Raw genomic sequence first — 16,350 nt, 5'->3', positions numbered from 1 at the left:
AACCGATATCTCTAACATCATGTATGAACTCAATGCCAAAGTAATAATGCAAAGACCCCAAGTCTGACATCTCAAAAGTGCAAATTCTGTTTAAATGCTGAAATCTAATCAGCATGTGTCCCTGTAAGCAAAAGGTCATCAACATATAGACAAATGATCAGCATGGATCCCCCCTCTTTACATATGTAAAGGTAGACTTTGATAAGCTGTTTATAAACCCTTGGCTGAGTCAAAAGGCATCAATTTTTGCGTACCAAGCTCTAGGAGCTTGTTTTAAGCCATATAGCACACATAATGGCTTCCATCCAAAAACTGTGTGGCAAGCTCTTTGCTTTTAGTAAACATCTAGCCATCTCCATGAGTGACCGATTATTCCTCTCTGCAACGCCATTCTGCTGTGGAGTATAAGTAGTAGTGAACTAATGAGCAATGCCCTTCTGCTTTAAAAAGGAATTCAGCATAGAGGACATATATTCCCCCCTCCCCTCAGTCCAAACGGAGAGTCTTCGCCCTACAACCAGATTGATTCTCAACAAGTGCTACAAAAGCCAAAAATACATCATACACCTCTGACTTTTTCACTAAAGAATAGATCCCGTAGAAGTGAGTAAAGTCATCAATAAAAGTCACAAAATAGTAGCATCCACCCAATGACTGTCTGCATAGGGCCACATACATCTGAGTGCACTAACTGTAACCTGGCTGTGGCTCTAAAAGCAACATCATGGGAAAATGAAAACTGATGCATTTTTTCCAAAATGCATCCCTCGCATAAGTGCTCAGGAGGTCTCTCCAAGAGAGGTAATTCATCTAGCATCTGGGTGTGTTGTAATAGCATCAAGCTAAAATAGTTTACATACCCCATGCAAGCATGCCATAAATCCACTTGTAACATAGCAAGAGTAAGAGTGGACGCTAAATATGCTGACTGAACAACTGAAAAGCATCCAACTCGTATAACCCATGACATAGAGTGCCAGTCAAGACCAAAGTCATGTGTTTCTTATCTCGCACCATGCATCTATCATCATCAAAGGTGACCTACAAACCACACCATGCCAAAGAAGAAATAGATAACAAATTCTTCTTTATACCTTGCACAAACAAAGCATCCTGTAGGTAAAGAATAGAGCCATCAATGGCTGTGAGCACAATCTCCCCAATACATCTAACAAGGTATAATGCATTGTTGGCACACTGTACAGACTTGCCAATTGGGGCTGCACCAACAGAAGCAAACAAATCTCTGCGAGATGTGATGTGCCTAGAAGCACCACTGTCAAAAAACCATGTGCCAGCATCCTCAGTAGAGCTCAATGCTCTATCAGCCCAAGAAGAGTCATAATTGCATGTATAAAAACAATAGTCCCTGTCTGCAACAACAAAGAGCGTTGACTCGATAGCAATGGAAGGAGCATCAGAAACAGACATCCCTGACTCTTTTTTCTTCTCCTTGGCTATGCGCTTTCTACACTCAGTGATGTAGTGGCCTCACTTCTTGCAATAATGGTATTTTCCCTTCTTGGCTTGCGTTCTCCCTTGTTTCTTATTACCGTATGAAGTGTCTAAATTTCCAGAGCTTTACGGAGCATTCTTTGCTTGGCTGCCCTTACCCTTTTGTCGTGCCATAAAAGCCTGCTTAAAGGCTATAACATCCACACCACTGTTTCTTCTTGTCTGCTGCTCCTCTAAGAGCAAATTGACCAGCTGAAGAAAAGTAATCGGCTGTGGGGCAATCTTCATGGTGTGGTTCAAGGCCGTATGAAAGGCCAAGTACGAGGGTGGCAATGAATTCAATGTAGTAGATATCAGCTGTGCATCTGAGTAATACTCGTCAACATTTATAACCTGCTCACGCAAGTCCTGAATTTTGTTTAGGTGATCCTGCATAGAATCACCCCCATCCATCTTCAGTGTCTCAAGCTCTTTCTTTAAGAAAGAGATGCAGGTCTCATTCTTACCAGCAAACATTTGCTCCAAAGTCAGCCAGGCTTCTCGTGAAGAAGTTGCAGACCGAATGTGAGGGATAATAGACCGTTGAACTGCCAATGCAATCAGCAACAAAGCCTGTGCATCCTGTGTATCCCATGCCTTTTGAATTGTTGATCTTTAGGGAAGTGGTTGAAGTGAAGCAGGCTGAACAGGCTGAGTTGCACGGTGTCCACTTCTTGCTGGAGGAGTAGCAGGAGCCACAACTCCGGGCCTAGTTTCTTCTCCACTTGTGCAATTAGCACATTCTTCATCATGAAGGACCAGAGTGAATAGTTGTTACTATACAACCTATCCTCCTTGGATACATAGATAAATACATCACCTCCCTGATTTGCCATGATAAACAATGCCAAAAAAGAGCAAAAGAGCAATGTCCTAGTTGGATCAACCCGGAAATCTCAAAATTTCCAGAAATTACAGCAAATAGCTTGCTGCAATTAGCAAACTGAAGTACACTTTGTCAAAACTGTCTGTAATGCACACAGTCCAAGGTGCATTCAATGCTCAGCAACATTGTAGAAGCAAAAGCCCCAAAATTTCTTGCCCCAAAATGCTCAAAAACAGTCTATTTCAGACTGCAACTGCTCTACATGTACCAATGTCTTCACAAAACCCAGTAGAGCTGAGTTGGTGGCAGACTGGCGGCACTGGGCACAGGAGCACAAGCAGGCAGCAGTCAGACATGGTGGCGTAGGCTGGTGGCGCTGGCCACAGGTGGGCTGGAGGTGACTAGTGGCGCAGGGCAGATGCGGGCAACAGAGGGCCCAAGCAGGTGACGCAGGGGCAGCGCTGCTGGAGCCAAGGCAGGGGCGGCGCAGACTAGGAGCGGCGCAGATCAGCGGCAGTGCTGCTGGAACCAGACCAGGGGCTGCACAGACTAGGGGTGGTGCTGACCAGGGGCTGCACAGACCAGGGGCAGTGCAGACCAGGGGTGGTGCTGCTGGAACCAGACCAGGGGCGCAGGGAGACGCAGGCAGTGTGGCGCAGGTAGCAGGCCTGCTTGGAGGTGACATTGAAGCCTGGTGGCGAACTGGCGGCGCTACTAGCGCTGTGGAGTCCTGGCTGACGATCCTGCCATTGCTGGACAAAGGGTAGCGCTCTGACTAGCTGGGGGCTCTGCTGGAGATGGTGGAGCTATTGACAACAGCAAAGAAGCTGGCAACAATAGCTCTCGGATCAGCTGAGCTGAGGTTGAGCTCTAATACCAAATGTGAGAGATGGAGAGGATCGAAGCTCAGCTAAGAGTGGACTAGACAATGTGGAGAGTGAAGCACGACACCCAATGCAATAGACTGAAAAGTGTAGAATGAAAGTACAAGGTACAACCCTTAAACCTTAGGGTTGTAAGAGGGTGTTCAAACCTGGAGTGTGTGCAACACGATAAGTGCCCAAAAATGTGTAACATAGGCACATAAAATAAAGAGAATAAATTTGGGGGAAAAAACCTCTCGTCAGAGAATAAAAAGTGCCCCAATGTCCTACTAATCACTAACACTCCTTTGTGAGTGTAGGCGTGAGTGAAACCCAACAAGTTTCAAACCTTTGTCTCTCGAGGATCAGGGCAAAGATGAGCTGAAACCAGCCTTCCTTCTGTGGATTGGTGGTAAATTCCTGATTACAACTAAATTACAGCAACAAACAATAAATGCAAATGTGAAAATACAAATTTACCTATTGATCTTGGACAATGCACACCCCATTAGCCCCAAAGTTGGCGCCCCTTTTGGTATTTCTTTAGCTTTATTGAAGAAAAAGTTGATTTACAATGGGATTCTCCCAATCCCCTTCGCAATCCAAACTCCCTTTGCTATCCAAAGTGACCAACAATCTGATTTGCCCCTTGATTCGGGTACTTAATTTGCCTTCACCCACTTCATAGACGATGGAAATGCCCCAAATTCAATGGTTGGCTAGTCCTCCACCTGAATTTAGCTGAAATTCAGCTGAAATTCACCTTCAGTCCTGAAAAATCCAAGTCTTGGAGCTTCCAATTTCTAGTATGCTTCTTGAGGCTACTGCTAAACCCTAATTTTTGCTGTAAATTAGAGTTTACAGCAGAGAAATCTGCAATTTCTCAGCCTCCAAGGGTCCAAATGCTGAGATCCTCAGAGCAAGGCTATGAAACGGCTGGGAGATGAGAGAGAAAGCTATAGAGAGAGAAAATTCAGAGTTTTGTCGTGAAGAATGACTGAAAATCAGTCAAATGCAGTTGCTGCCCTGCCACAACAGCTTGTAGATGCAAAGAACTGAAGAAAATTAGTCATTTACTACTACTCCCCTGTCTCAACAGCCTGTAGATGCTGTCATCTATTGTTGATTGGTCTTCTCCTATCCCTGGCTACCTCAGAAGGTCCTCCAATGACTGCAAATCAGACCAACAGCATCTCCTCCCTCTCTCTTGCAGACTGAATACACTAAAAATGCCTCTCTCCAATCTCCAAAGACGTTTTTCAATCTTGCATGGGCATTTTTGACAAGTGGTAACCTTCCCAAATGGTTTTTCTAGCATTATCCATAATTAATATTAATTCTCAGTCTTTAAATACTGAAAATTAATCTATTAATTATTTCGGTGTCTTGAAAAATAATATGGTTGGCCAATAATTAAATTGGCTAGGCAACTTCCATTCCCAATGTCTCTGCGCAATCTTTGACCGTCGGATTGGAGTTAGATACCATTAAACATCACTTCTCTAGTGTCACCAACTGACACTTCTGGCCAAATGAATGACCTAGGCCAATAACTGGCACCAGATACCACCAAGTACCTGTGCGGCATAACTTATAGCAACTTTTGCCTTTGACATCCCGTGATTTCCTCGGGTCTCGGGCTCGTAAATTTACTTTAACCCCAGTTGCACCTCACATGTGCAACATTTACTTAATCATGTGATTAAAAATTAATCCACATGTTAAGTGAGGTTTCAAAAATACATGTCCTCATGACATGAGCTGAGAATGGTGTTGGAGATGGTGAGAACAGCTCCAAGAGAGTGTCATACTCACCATAGATCCAAAAATGCAGCAGCAAAAATACACCATGTAGGTTAATGATGCAGGCAACAAAGAGGAAGCAAAACGCAAACCTTTAGGCAGCACGATGTTGATGTAGCCTGTGGCCAGCAAATGCAATGTCTGCTGGATGAAACATAATCTCACAAAAAGGAGGAGAAGATGATTATGCCAACTGGCAGCCCTCAGGAGCAGAAAAACGCAGGCTACACTATTCTGAAACTGATGGTAACATCGTAGATCAGCAAGGTGGCAGCTAGATGGTCGGGCTGAACGATGACCTCCAAGGGTTGGCAACAGATATAATAGACAGCAAAAAGGCTGGGCAGCACATCCAACAGTATGTGTGGATCTCTTGAAGATGGTGAATCCACCAAATGAAGGACATGGCTGCTGTCTGCAAAAGCAAGAATCAGGGATGAGGATGGATGCCCAAAAAATGTCCTCTGAAGGGGATTTTTGAACTTGTCCAATCAAATAAAATAAATTCCATTTTCATACATGCTTTTGTGGAGTAAAATTAGGACAAAATGCATGATAATTCTGTGTTAATGCAGGACAAAACACCCCCTCTCAAGCATGGCACTGCAGACTCTATGATTGTTCCATAGGGGACAATTACTTGGGTCACACATAGAGGCCCAACCTGTGGATATGAGGATGTACAAGGGTATCTTGCTTGCCTTATCTTGGGCAGCTTGTGAGCAGTATTGCCATGCTATTCGATAATTTGAACCTACAGGCACTTGGCTCATGATATCCCATTCCTGATTCATCTGCTACTCTTGTCTGAGAGAATTCTGAATGGCTATGAAGGCCATGGAGTCAATAGAAATGCTGATGGCACATAGCGTATCACAGACAGACAGTTGATATCATCCACTCTTGAAGAGTCCACTCAAGGATGTTCTGGAAGGATGAGAGGAAACTTGGCACTTTCACAGGTTTGGAAGCTAGGCCCTCTTTGTGATGGGGAAGGAGGGATGTAGTTGTAATAAATCGTTAATAAGGCTCTCACATCTTTTATACAAGGATCCTGCTAATTGGAGCAGCCAGCTTGGGCTTTGACCTTTGTTAGTGCATCTGTATTGGGAAGTTCAGTTTACATTTTCCTTTATAGCCTGCTGGGGTTAAAAATGAGCGGGTGATGGTCTGCATTAGCAGACTCAGATGGCGAACACACCATGACATTTCTACTTGTTAGACACAAAAGAAAATTGTCCAACAGTCACGATCATTTAAGGAAAGAACTGACCAGGTGGCATCTTCAAGAATCAACAATTTTCCACCACCATTGAACAGGCATTTTATTAAATATATGTCTGTATTCCAAAGCCCATGACTCCTCAATAAATGTATATGAACTAGGAGTACCTTTACATTTTAAATATTTGTCACTTGCAAGGGCATGCAGCATGGTTGCATTCTACAATTTACAGATTCTCATAGATTGCATAGCATATCTAAAAGCGGTGCCAATGGGTACAGTGTTTGCCTCACACCAGTTCTTGAAATTCAATCTGGTTTAATGGCCACACATCTCCCTCTTTTGACAACTTGAACTGACTCAGCATATGAACATGAATATGCCTTTCCCTTACATTACGAAGTTTTTAATAACCTTGATGAATAAAGCAGAAAAGTCACAATTGATTTATCAATGTGATAAAGATTGACATTAAGTTTGAGGCAACTAAGGAAAAAAGCTATTACAGGGCTGTGGAAGGAATTATGATGTGCATCTTGTCCTGAGCTTAAAGAAATTGCTGTATCTGTTTTCTGCCCTGATCCCGAAGATGTAGGCCTATCTGATGTGTCCCAAACTGAGTCATCTGTACCTTGAGAAGGTTCTGACACATCTGAGGCACTAGCTTGCAAAGCTGATGTGCTCTCTCCTTGAGAACTAGCATTCTGAGACTGTCCTGGCAGACTGTTCTCGTCCAACCCCAATTGTATGCAATGCAAACATTGAGGTTGCTGACTGCTCATCTCTTCTTTTGAACTTGTCTCAGTCTTGTATTCTCCAAAGCAGGGGCAATTTCTGTCATGGACGTCACAATCTGTAAGCTCACTAGGATTTGGAATTTCCCTGGCATCAGCATCCCTTGTGCCAGTATTGGCCTTTGTGCTTGCAGAGGTTTCTATTTCTTTTGGCTCGATGTTTTCGCTTTCCTGGCCTGATGGAGAGACTGCTTCTAACGAAGTGACAGGCCTACTCAATGTGCTAGTGAAACTAGTGAGCATGCTCTTGTCCGAGAAAGTACTGAAACTGTCAACCTGACATCCAGACCCCTGGTTGGGGGAGTTATGCCCTCGACACATCCTATCTAAAGTCCACTCTGACGATGTGCCAGACCATTCGCTATCCCAGTCAGATCTCCCTTCACAAGGACTCCGTCGTTTTGATGAACCATCCACAGAGCTTTTCGTGGCTGAGCATGGCCTTTGACAAGAGGTGGATTGAGGCCGCTCGCTCGAGGCCGCCTCATCTGTCTTGTTCCTGCCAGAACCTGGTTCAACATTAGGGTTCAAGTTCTCATTTGACCTCAATGCACCGCCACTAAGCAGGTCCATGTTCCTTTTCCAGACTTTCTCAGCAGAGGCATCCATCTTCGGACCAGCAGCACATGCTTTATTGGCTGCAACGTGAGGTTCATTAGGACCAGGGCCTCTTCTGGAGGTAGAAATGGAACCTGGAATGAGAATAGGGCAGGTTCAGGTAAGGATTAAGAACAATCGGAGGGACTTATGACCTAACTGTAAAATCTGCTTGTTTAGGCACGGTTACTTGTAAACTGTCAGGGTTTTCTGGTGGAGATACCTTCAGCAGGCACGAAGGCCAGGGGCGTCAGCGCTAAAAGCTCCTCGCATCGCCGAATGCTGTCCTCGATCCCTTCTCTGTAGCCCGCAGAGTGATCCATTTTCTGTGCGACGATGTCAGGGAAACGGGTTCGATCTCCTTGTTTCTAAAAACAGGAAAGAACTGGCTTTAACTAACATTGCTTGAACTCATCCATTGCCCCGGATATGAAAGTACCTGTTCACCCGCGCCAGTTCGTATGCTCGGCTTAGTGATTCTATGTTCTTTCCGGTAGGGTAAAGGGTCCAGTAAAAACACACTAGGTACTATTATGATTACATCGCTCCCAATCTCCAACGTGCATAGAGTGAATTTTGTGGCATCGGGAACCTATTCACTCATGCCACTTTGTATCCTCGGCTTAGTGATTCTATGTTCTTTCCAGTAGGGTAAAGGGTCCAGTAAAACAGGCTTGGTAGTATTATGCTTACGTAGCTCCCTATCTCCAATGTGCATAGAGTGAATTTTGTGGCACCTTAAAGCATGCTTTAAATGGAGAATTTCCTTGGGATTTTAGAGTACTTGAGAATGTGTGTTGTTACTCATCCTCTCCTACCAAATCATTTTGACCTATTCTTGCCTAATAGTTACTCCATTTGGTCTATGCATGTATGGCTGTAGTGCAATTATCGCACCAGAACTGCTTTGGTATGGTCTCAACATCACATTCCTTATTTAAAACTTTGATGCAATCTACTAAGACATGAAATCAAAAGGGGCTAGTTTAAGTTGCCATAACATTGGCCCCTTTAGCCTAGTGACCAAAATGATGATTTGCATGAACTTTGTAAGCTTCATTTCTATGAATAATAGCAATGGAAATACCTTCCCCGAGGTAAAATACAATGTATAACCCTATAAAGGACTCCCATGTACATAGACGTAAGGGCCAAGTAAATAGCCAATCCGATGGGATGTACTACCAAACAATAGTGGAAGGTGTCAAAGTTCCTAGTGTGTACAATAGGTGTATGTGGTGCAGGCAGGTTCCTCAAAACAATATGCTCACTCTTTAGTTCAACCACAAACTCTCTAGAATGCTCCAAAAAGAAGAGCTATAAAGATATCTCTAAATATGACACAAGAATGTCTCCAAATACTCAAAAGTCTTTGGAATGGTATAGATATGTCCATGGAATGCTATAGAAGAATCTAGAAAATGTTGAAAGAAAAGATAGCAAGGAGAGAGAAGGCTAACGAAAAGAGAGGAGAGAGAAGAAAGAATGTTGTAGAGAGGTGATAGAGAGAAGGATGAAGAGAAGAGAGGAGAGAGGATGTTGGAGTGAGGTGATAAAGAGAAGAGAGATATATATTGCTAGAGGAAGTAGAGAAGTGTTCCACCCAAACATCACAAAGATTACTAGAGAGGGGAGTGGTGTGAGGTGGAGTGGAGTGGAGTGGAGTGAGGTGAAGTGAAGTGGATTGAGGAGGTGGATTGGAGTGGAGTAGAGGGAGGTGGAATGGAGTGGAGAAAGGAGTACATAGAGAAGGGTGAAGAGCAAAAAGAAAACACACTTCTTTTCTTCCATGTTGCACTTTATAGTGCAATTGCCCTTTTTATGGAAGAAGAGTGCAAGATGTAAAATCTTCATGCACCTTTTCCTTTACATATATATCTAAAAATTATTTGGCAAAGATTACTCCACTCCAAAAAGTTGCCATGAGAGATATCTCCGAAGCAAAAACAATTTGTTGTGGAGAATTAATCAATCCCTAGATATATCTTCTAAACATCTCCACGAAGAATTGCTTGACTAGAAAGTCTCTCAAGTGGAATCCAAATGTCTATGGAGAAATCTCTTGAGAAATCCAAAAGACCTCTAGAAAAATAAAATCTCCTATAAAAGCCAAGTCACTTAAGGTGACTTGATTGTACAAAATTAAAGCATAACAAGTGAGTCATATACCCCAATAAGAGTCTATTATTTTGTTGTATACACAAGTGGTCTACAAGTTGCCCACCACTAGATGGATGACCATCCTTGGTGAGCCTCACAAAGTCTATCATCAAGACTATGGAGGATGAGGCCATGTGCCTATTGGAAGAGGGCCCAATCTCTAGCGTGGTCCTCCTTAAGAGCACAAAGTCTCACATCACAATTTGTCAAGGACTACTGGAGCTCTACCAACTATACATCTCTCAATATCAATAAGTGCTGCAACTCAATCAATTACTAGTCACTTGTTTGAATTTGTGATTGGTGTTCTACGAGATTAGCATGAAGATCATATCTCTCGTGAGTCAGTTGTGCTATCTGCATGGCCAAGGTGGGCATTTCATGTGGCAAGGAGTATATGATGGCTCATGCAAGCTCCATGTGTTGCAGTAAGGTGGTGAGTCATTGTGCCATGGTTTAGAAAAATGAGGCCGCTTTGATGGGTGGCCTAGGTACTGCAAGTATGGATGATGTTAAAGTCAATGTCACAATAGAGGGATAGGGCGAGCCGTTAAGAGGAGTACAACTCATGGGAAAGAAGGGGCTACTGCTAAAGAAAAAGTAACCACAAAAAGGGTGGTGGAGGAACCGGCTCTACTAGAGGGAGATCCATAGCCAAAGGAGAGGAAGAGAGGGGAATGGATGGTGTCAAAGAAGGGTTGATTGGACATGAAGAAGGGGAGAGGGGTACTAATGTAATTGATGAGGTAATCAATAGCATGGGGGGAGAGGGAGGAGATTTTCCTACATGTGTAAGTTATAACTTCGGCATGGACTTTTGTTTCTAAAGTGTGGATATAGAGGTTGTGGGTTTGGAAGAAAGTAAAGAGGGAAGACTTTGGATCAAGTAACCTAGTTGGAGGGGGTGAGTCAAGTGGGACCCATGGAGTGGGGGTGAGGTGGAACAGGGCAAGTGTGGGGGGTTAGGTTAGAGGCGAGGGTAGTTGGAAGGCAAGGGTATTGGGTGGCCAAGGTAGTTGAGAGCAGGCAAGTAAGTAGGTCAAGGGTGAGGTGACTAGCATAAGCCTATTGGGGTACATCGAGGGTGGGTCTCATAGGCACTTGAATGCTTTTCTCCCTTTTTTCCAATCTTCTTTCTTTCATTTTTCTTCTTTTTTCTATCTCTTTTATTTCTTGTTCTTTTTATGGATCTCCTTTTTTTTTCTTTTGCTTGGCACAAACATGAGAGAGAGAGAGAGAGAAGAGAGGGATAGCTAGACTGACGGAGAGAGAGAGAGAGAGAGAGAGAGAGAGAGAGAGAGAGAGATTTGTAAGAGAAAAGAGAGGGAGGGAGATTACCATTTATGGTTTTTTAAAACTCGGTAAAATTGATCAAGGATAAAGGTGTGTCATCGAGGGTTTCCAATACCACTACTCCATTGGAGAGTATATCAACAACTTTATATGGTTCTTCCCATCCTAAAGCTAGCTTGGACTTTTTTTTAGGTAATTAGCATTATATATGAGAACTAAATCTTTGACTTCGAAGCATAGCTTTCCAAGGTGTTGATCGTACCATTCCTTTCAATTTTGTTGAGTGTCATTTAGGGCTTACTCTACATGAGTACGAGTCTCCTTTAGAAGATGCATTCATAGCAAGGTCTTGGAAAATTAGGGCCATAATGTTAGAGTGTTGCAAAAGGCAAGGTGTAAGTGTGGAAAATTCAAATGGCATGACTACTTTCATGCAAAATGCCACCTAAAAAGGAGTGTGACCCATTATTGTCTTATGAATCGTGTGGTATGCCCATAAAATGTTAAGTAAAGCCTCATCACAATGTTGTGGATTTGTATGGCATGTGCAAAGGAGGAGGTGACACAATGTTTTATTGGTGCTTTCTGCTTGGCCATTGGCACAATATTGCTAGTGGAAATTTTAATTAATGGCCAAGAAGGTCATTGACGAGAGCATTATAAAAACGTGTGCCACAACTTGTCATAATGCTAAGAGGGGTCCGTAAAATGAGAGAACACATGGGAATAATGGAAGGTGGCTATTGTGCAAGCAATAAAATCCTTAAAGGGAACTACTTTAGCCCACTTGATATTGAAAGTGATGATGACCAAAATATACATGCAACTAATTTTGGTGGTTCATGAGATTGGGTTGAAAATCAAACCCCCATTTGCCAAATGTCCACCACCCACTCAAAAGTTGTAGTGGATACTGGGTTGTTTTGGTAGACTTGGGTTTGAATCATTAGTAAGCATTGTAGCTTTGGACATATTGCTTGCAAACTTGAAAGAAGTTGGGCCCTCAAAGAACAAACAATAAGAGGGTGCACACATCTTTGAAGAATCACGTCTAGGCCTTATTGATAAAGCTAGCCACCACACAAGTATGGTTGACTTTTGAGTAGAAGGTGACACTTACCTCATGCAAAAACTTGGTGCAATAGCGAGCCATGTGCAACAGTTTTGTGATATCCTCATATTAAGTAGATACTACTTTCACTTCAAAAAGCAAGCAAGTAATCTAGAAAATCTTGCTATCTAGGAAGTCAAGGTCAAGATCTTCCTACAATGGTGCCTCTCCACTTGTGGCATGGCTATGGTGGTTTGCCATACTATGTTCTTTTCCCATATGGATCAATAACTCAAATTTGAATTTATGGAAAAGAGATAGATATCTCCAAACACACCAAAAAGTTGAGATTTATAAAGCAAATATTTTGAAGTTTGGTGCTCCTATAAATAATGACAAAATGAGTATCCAAAATATAATTACAAAATTTCATACAATTATACCAATGCCTCATGTTCTATTGTGGAGTAGATGCATTTGGCATTATTAAGTAATCAAGTAGCATAATAGATAGGGCAATCAACATTGGCCACAAAACTATGTTGTGTGAGGGCCCTACTCCCTAGTATTATATAGCTAGCATCGATGTGGACATGGAAAATCTTAGTGCAATTAGCAAGTGATTAAGATTGTGTCTTAGGTGCAAGGGCACCTAAGATAGTGAAAAGCTTCATTAGCCTCAAAGAACCAATAGGGGGTGGGGGGACTAAGATGTTGGGGGAAAGAGGAAGTGCAATGTGGACATATAAGTTAATAAAGTGATAGTGGTATCCATGCGACCTTTAAAAAATAAAAATGCCTTGGTTGATGTTGGGGTGGTCATTCTAAGTATGAAGATAAATTTATCAAGATTGGGGGGTGAGGCTATTTGTTGAAACAATATATGAGCCTTTGGCTATTGTGCATTTAGATGTATGTGGACCCATGCCTTGTCAGTCATTAGGGGATTCTCTTCTGTCATCGTCCTTTGGCTCCAACGTTTGTTGATCCTCTCATTCCTTGATGCTCCAGGCAGACTTTCCTCCCTTGATTCATCGTAGATTGCTTAGGCTGACTACTCTTCTCTCGCTTGATCTCAAATGTGATGGAAAACTTCATGTCCTACTCCAAGGAATCTGAACACTAGGCCTCTGTAAGTGACACTTACCTAGATTAGTAGCCTAGTTTCCCTACATCTTTCAAATACCTTTTCTATTGTTAAAGATGCAACTCTAGGGTTCTAATTGAGTTGTTCCTTTGCCACCTCAAAAGACAAAAATTCATCCAAAATATACATAAAGAAAATCATTAAGGAATGGTTGGCAAATAAACATCATGTCGTACTAGAATATGCTTCGAGTTGTCTTCAAACCAAAAGCGAACTTGACATGTTGTGATGTACCCCATTCTATGACAAAGGCAATATTTTCTCAAACATATGGTTGTATGTCCATTTATTTGTAGCTGCTAAAGCTATCCATGAAGCTATAAAGAGTGTGGCCTACCATATCCTCTTGTACTCTATCAATGTAGGGCAAAGGAAGCCTTTGTTGGTAATGGCCTTGTTTAGTGCACAAAACAATACATATTCATATTTTCTCATTCTTATTGGACACATGCAAGCTACTCTGAGTTAGATATGGACACAATGATTTGTATGTCAATAATTTTATCCAATTCTTTCTTCTAATGCATGCTTTGGGTCAAGTTTATATGATTGTCTACATATCACGCAAGCATCATTGTGTAGTAGAATGTGTTGGTGGCTATATTTGAGGGTGAATTCTTAGAGAATCTTTAAAGCCTTATGAAAAAATAGTTGAGAAAAGGAGCAAAAGAAGAATGCCATATTTTAGATATGGGAAGTAACTTTCCATAGCTATACTAATAGAGTTATGGGTCTTAGTGCTTTCAGAATGCCAATGTTGAATGCACGCAATGTATCATGGGAGCACTTAGGTTCTAATGGACAACCTTCTTCTACTATATCAACGAGAATTATAGGATCATAGATGGGGGTGTCATGAATCTTTTGGATTCCATTATGTTACTAAGCTTCTACATGTATGTCCGGTGCTCTAGGTTCTTGATTGATAAACATAGAAAATTTAGATGGAACGTTAGCAATTTTGTCTTGGGATGGTAGTTTTCAATACCCTTGATATATTTCAAGAAAAGGATGGCGTCCCTTGCCACTACAATGATTGAAATGAAGAGTGTTTAGTTCCTAAAGATCAACACTTTAGGATTTCTAAGCTTTTAGGGGACTTATGTATAGGGATCCTTTATTCAAAGTTAGTCTTTAGGCATACACCGCTATTAGAGTTTCCAAAGAATTATGCATTTCCAATGAGACCCATGTTTCCAACATTCATATGGACTTGAAAGGTACTTTCTAAGTGCATGCAGAAATTTTGGAAGTCTTTAGAGAAGTTTTATGAGTGTTTGGGGTCTTCTTTATATGCCCATAGAGTGCTAGAGACATCTAGTAGTTTTAAATGTGTAGTGGAGAACTTTGCTTTTTGGGAGCATCTCAACAATTTTGAAAACTTAGGATGTTTCATAAATAAGGATTTTCCTTGGCTATCTTGGCCACAATCTTGAGTTTCTTGATTTTATTGGTTGGTATAATTTTGGCGGGGGGGGGGGGGGGGGGTGCGCCATCACTTATTTATAGCATATTGCACAAGAAAGCCCTTGGCCAATCTAAAAGACATGAGTCATCCAAGCATTGGGAGTTAGTGGGTGTGATGACCTTAACTACATGTAGTATGACAGAGGAAGAGTCTAGACCTTTCTCTAGATGTAGTGGCATTGGCCCATTAGCATACTTGACAATGTCTCAATCTTGACATACCTTAAGTATGCACAATACCACTAAATATCAATTAGAAACTAATAGAATCCATCCATTACAAGAATTTCTATCACAAGGAAGAATACATAGATGTAGGCCTTGTGTTTGTACCATGACCCCTTCAATCAATCTGTCGGTTGCACCTCCCTTGTATCCACTCCCCTAATGGAAAATGGAGCAAGTTGAGTAATCCTAATTCCGAATGTAAACAATGTAGTTTTGGGCATTATGTTTACTTCTATCCAACCATCCACTATAGCACCCTTAACAATGTGCCCTTATAGTTTTACAGAGAGTCAAGGGCTACAAGAGTTGGCAATGAGAAGGATGTCTAATATCAAACATCATTTGACACTACTGAATTCTAGTTGTTTATTATGCAAAGATGGGAATATACTTGATTTTGGACTTTTAGCTTTATCTACGATATGTTAAATGTAACCTTAAGTGAAAGGACTAAGAACATAAGCTTAAGGAACAAAAAGAGCCACTTATCGTTGCAGATTTCATTGATTAAAGCTTTAGTTGGTGGCCAATCATCAATAGCTTCCATTGGTGGCCAATCCTAAATAGCTTTGGCTAGCATTGTTGTAGAGGGATGGATGAAATAATTGCTCATGGGTTTGCTAGAAAGCTTACTCTATTCTATCATATTGCATCCATCCCTAAGACTTCACATCAAATTGGCACACTCTTTGAAACTGTCATTAGGAACTAGTGGGGATCTTTGTACAAAAGATAAAGACCATTTTTCCCTAGTTGAAAACTTATTCATAGAACTTGGGACTTGAGGGTTTCCAAGAGCAGCCTCATAATTTCAAACACAATGTCTTATGGGAAAAAACTTTAAGGGAACTTTTTTTTGTAGATACAATGGAAGAATTAATAGAGAAATTTACTCTACAAATAAAAGAATTTCTAAGGGCTTAAGCTTGGGATTATGCTTGTATAAGCACAACCACTAGGGGGAGACTAGATTAATGGTGGGTGAAGTGATAACAATTCAAGTTTGTGGTGTGAGGACAGTGAGTATGTTTATTATTGGGGTAGTATTGAGAAGAATGGTCTTGAGGATTTCTACAAAACTGACATGGAGGAGAGCATTCCTAAATAGTGCACCTATTTTGATAATGCCTATACTCACTACACCTACAACACAACTTGGGATGGTTAGGGAGATTGCAAGGGGCTTTTGGTCTTTTGGAAGGGGGTGTAGGGGAGAATACATATGCATGTGGGAATGGATTGTACATTAAGGGGGAATTAGTACAATAATGGAGCAGATACTAAGGAGGATTGGTACAAGAGGATGAGAAAGCCAGATGGGTTGACAAATAGTAGGTGCCACAATTTTGAGGAATTTGGGAAACTTGAGAGGGAGTTGGATGAGTTACGAGGTGTAAGGGAA

The 16,350-nt window shown here is 41.7% G+C and overlaps 1 protein-coding gene across 4 annotated transcripts in view; it reads right to left on the bottom strand.

Moving 5' to 3' along the window:
* LOC148025478 (uncharacterized) overlaps nt 1–8,042 on the bottom strand; it is a 155,829-nt gene extending 147,787 nt beyond the window's left edge. For all 4 annotated transcript variants that reach the window (XM_087692630.1, XM_087692632.1, XM_087692629.1 and 1 more), the window contains exons 1-2: nt 7,826–8,042; nt 6,718–7,697 (exon numbers count right to left, since the gene is read on the bottom strand). In XM_087692630.1, coding sequence (XP_087548756.1) covers nt 6,718–7,697; nt 7,826–7,925 — 1,080 coding nt within the window. In that variant the 5' untranslated portion in view covers nt 7,926–8,042. The remainder of the gene's footprint in view (nt 1–6,717; nt 7,698–7,825) is intronic.
* Between the last annotated feature and the right edge of the window lie 8,308 nt (nt 8,043–16,350).

Source organism: Lygodium microphyllum, chromosome 14, assembly GCF_053477565.2.
Source record: "Lygodium microphyllum isolate KBCC chromosome 14, Lygodium_microphyllum_v1.1.10, whole genome shotgun sequence".
In the NCBI taxonomy this organism is placed as follows: domain Eukaryota; kingdom Viridiplantae; phylum Streptophyta; class Polypodiopsida; order Schizaeales; family Lygodiaceae; genus Lygodium; species Lygodium microphyllum.
Note: the sequence above shows the minus strand (reverse complement) of the source record. Positions and strands in the feature narration are given on the sequence as shown.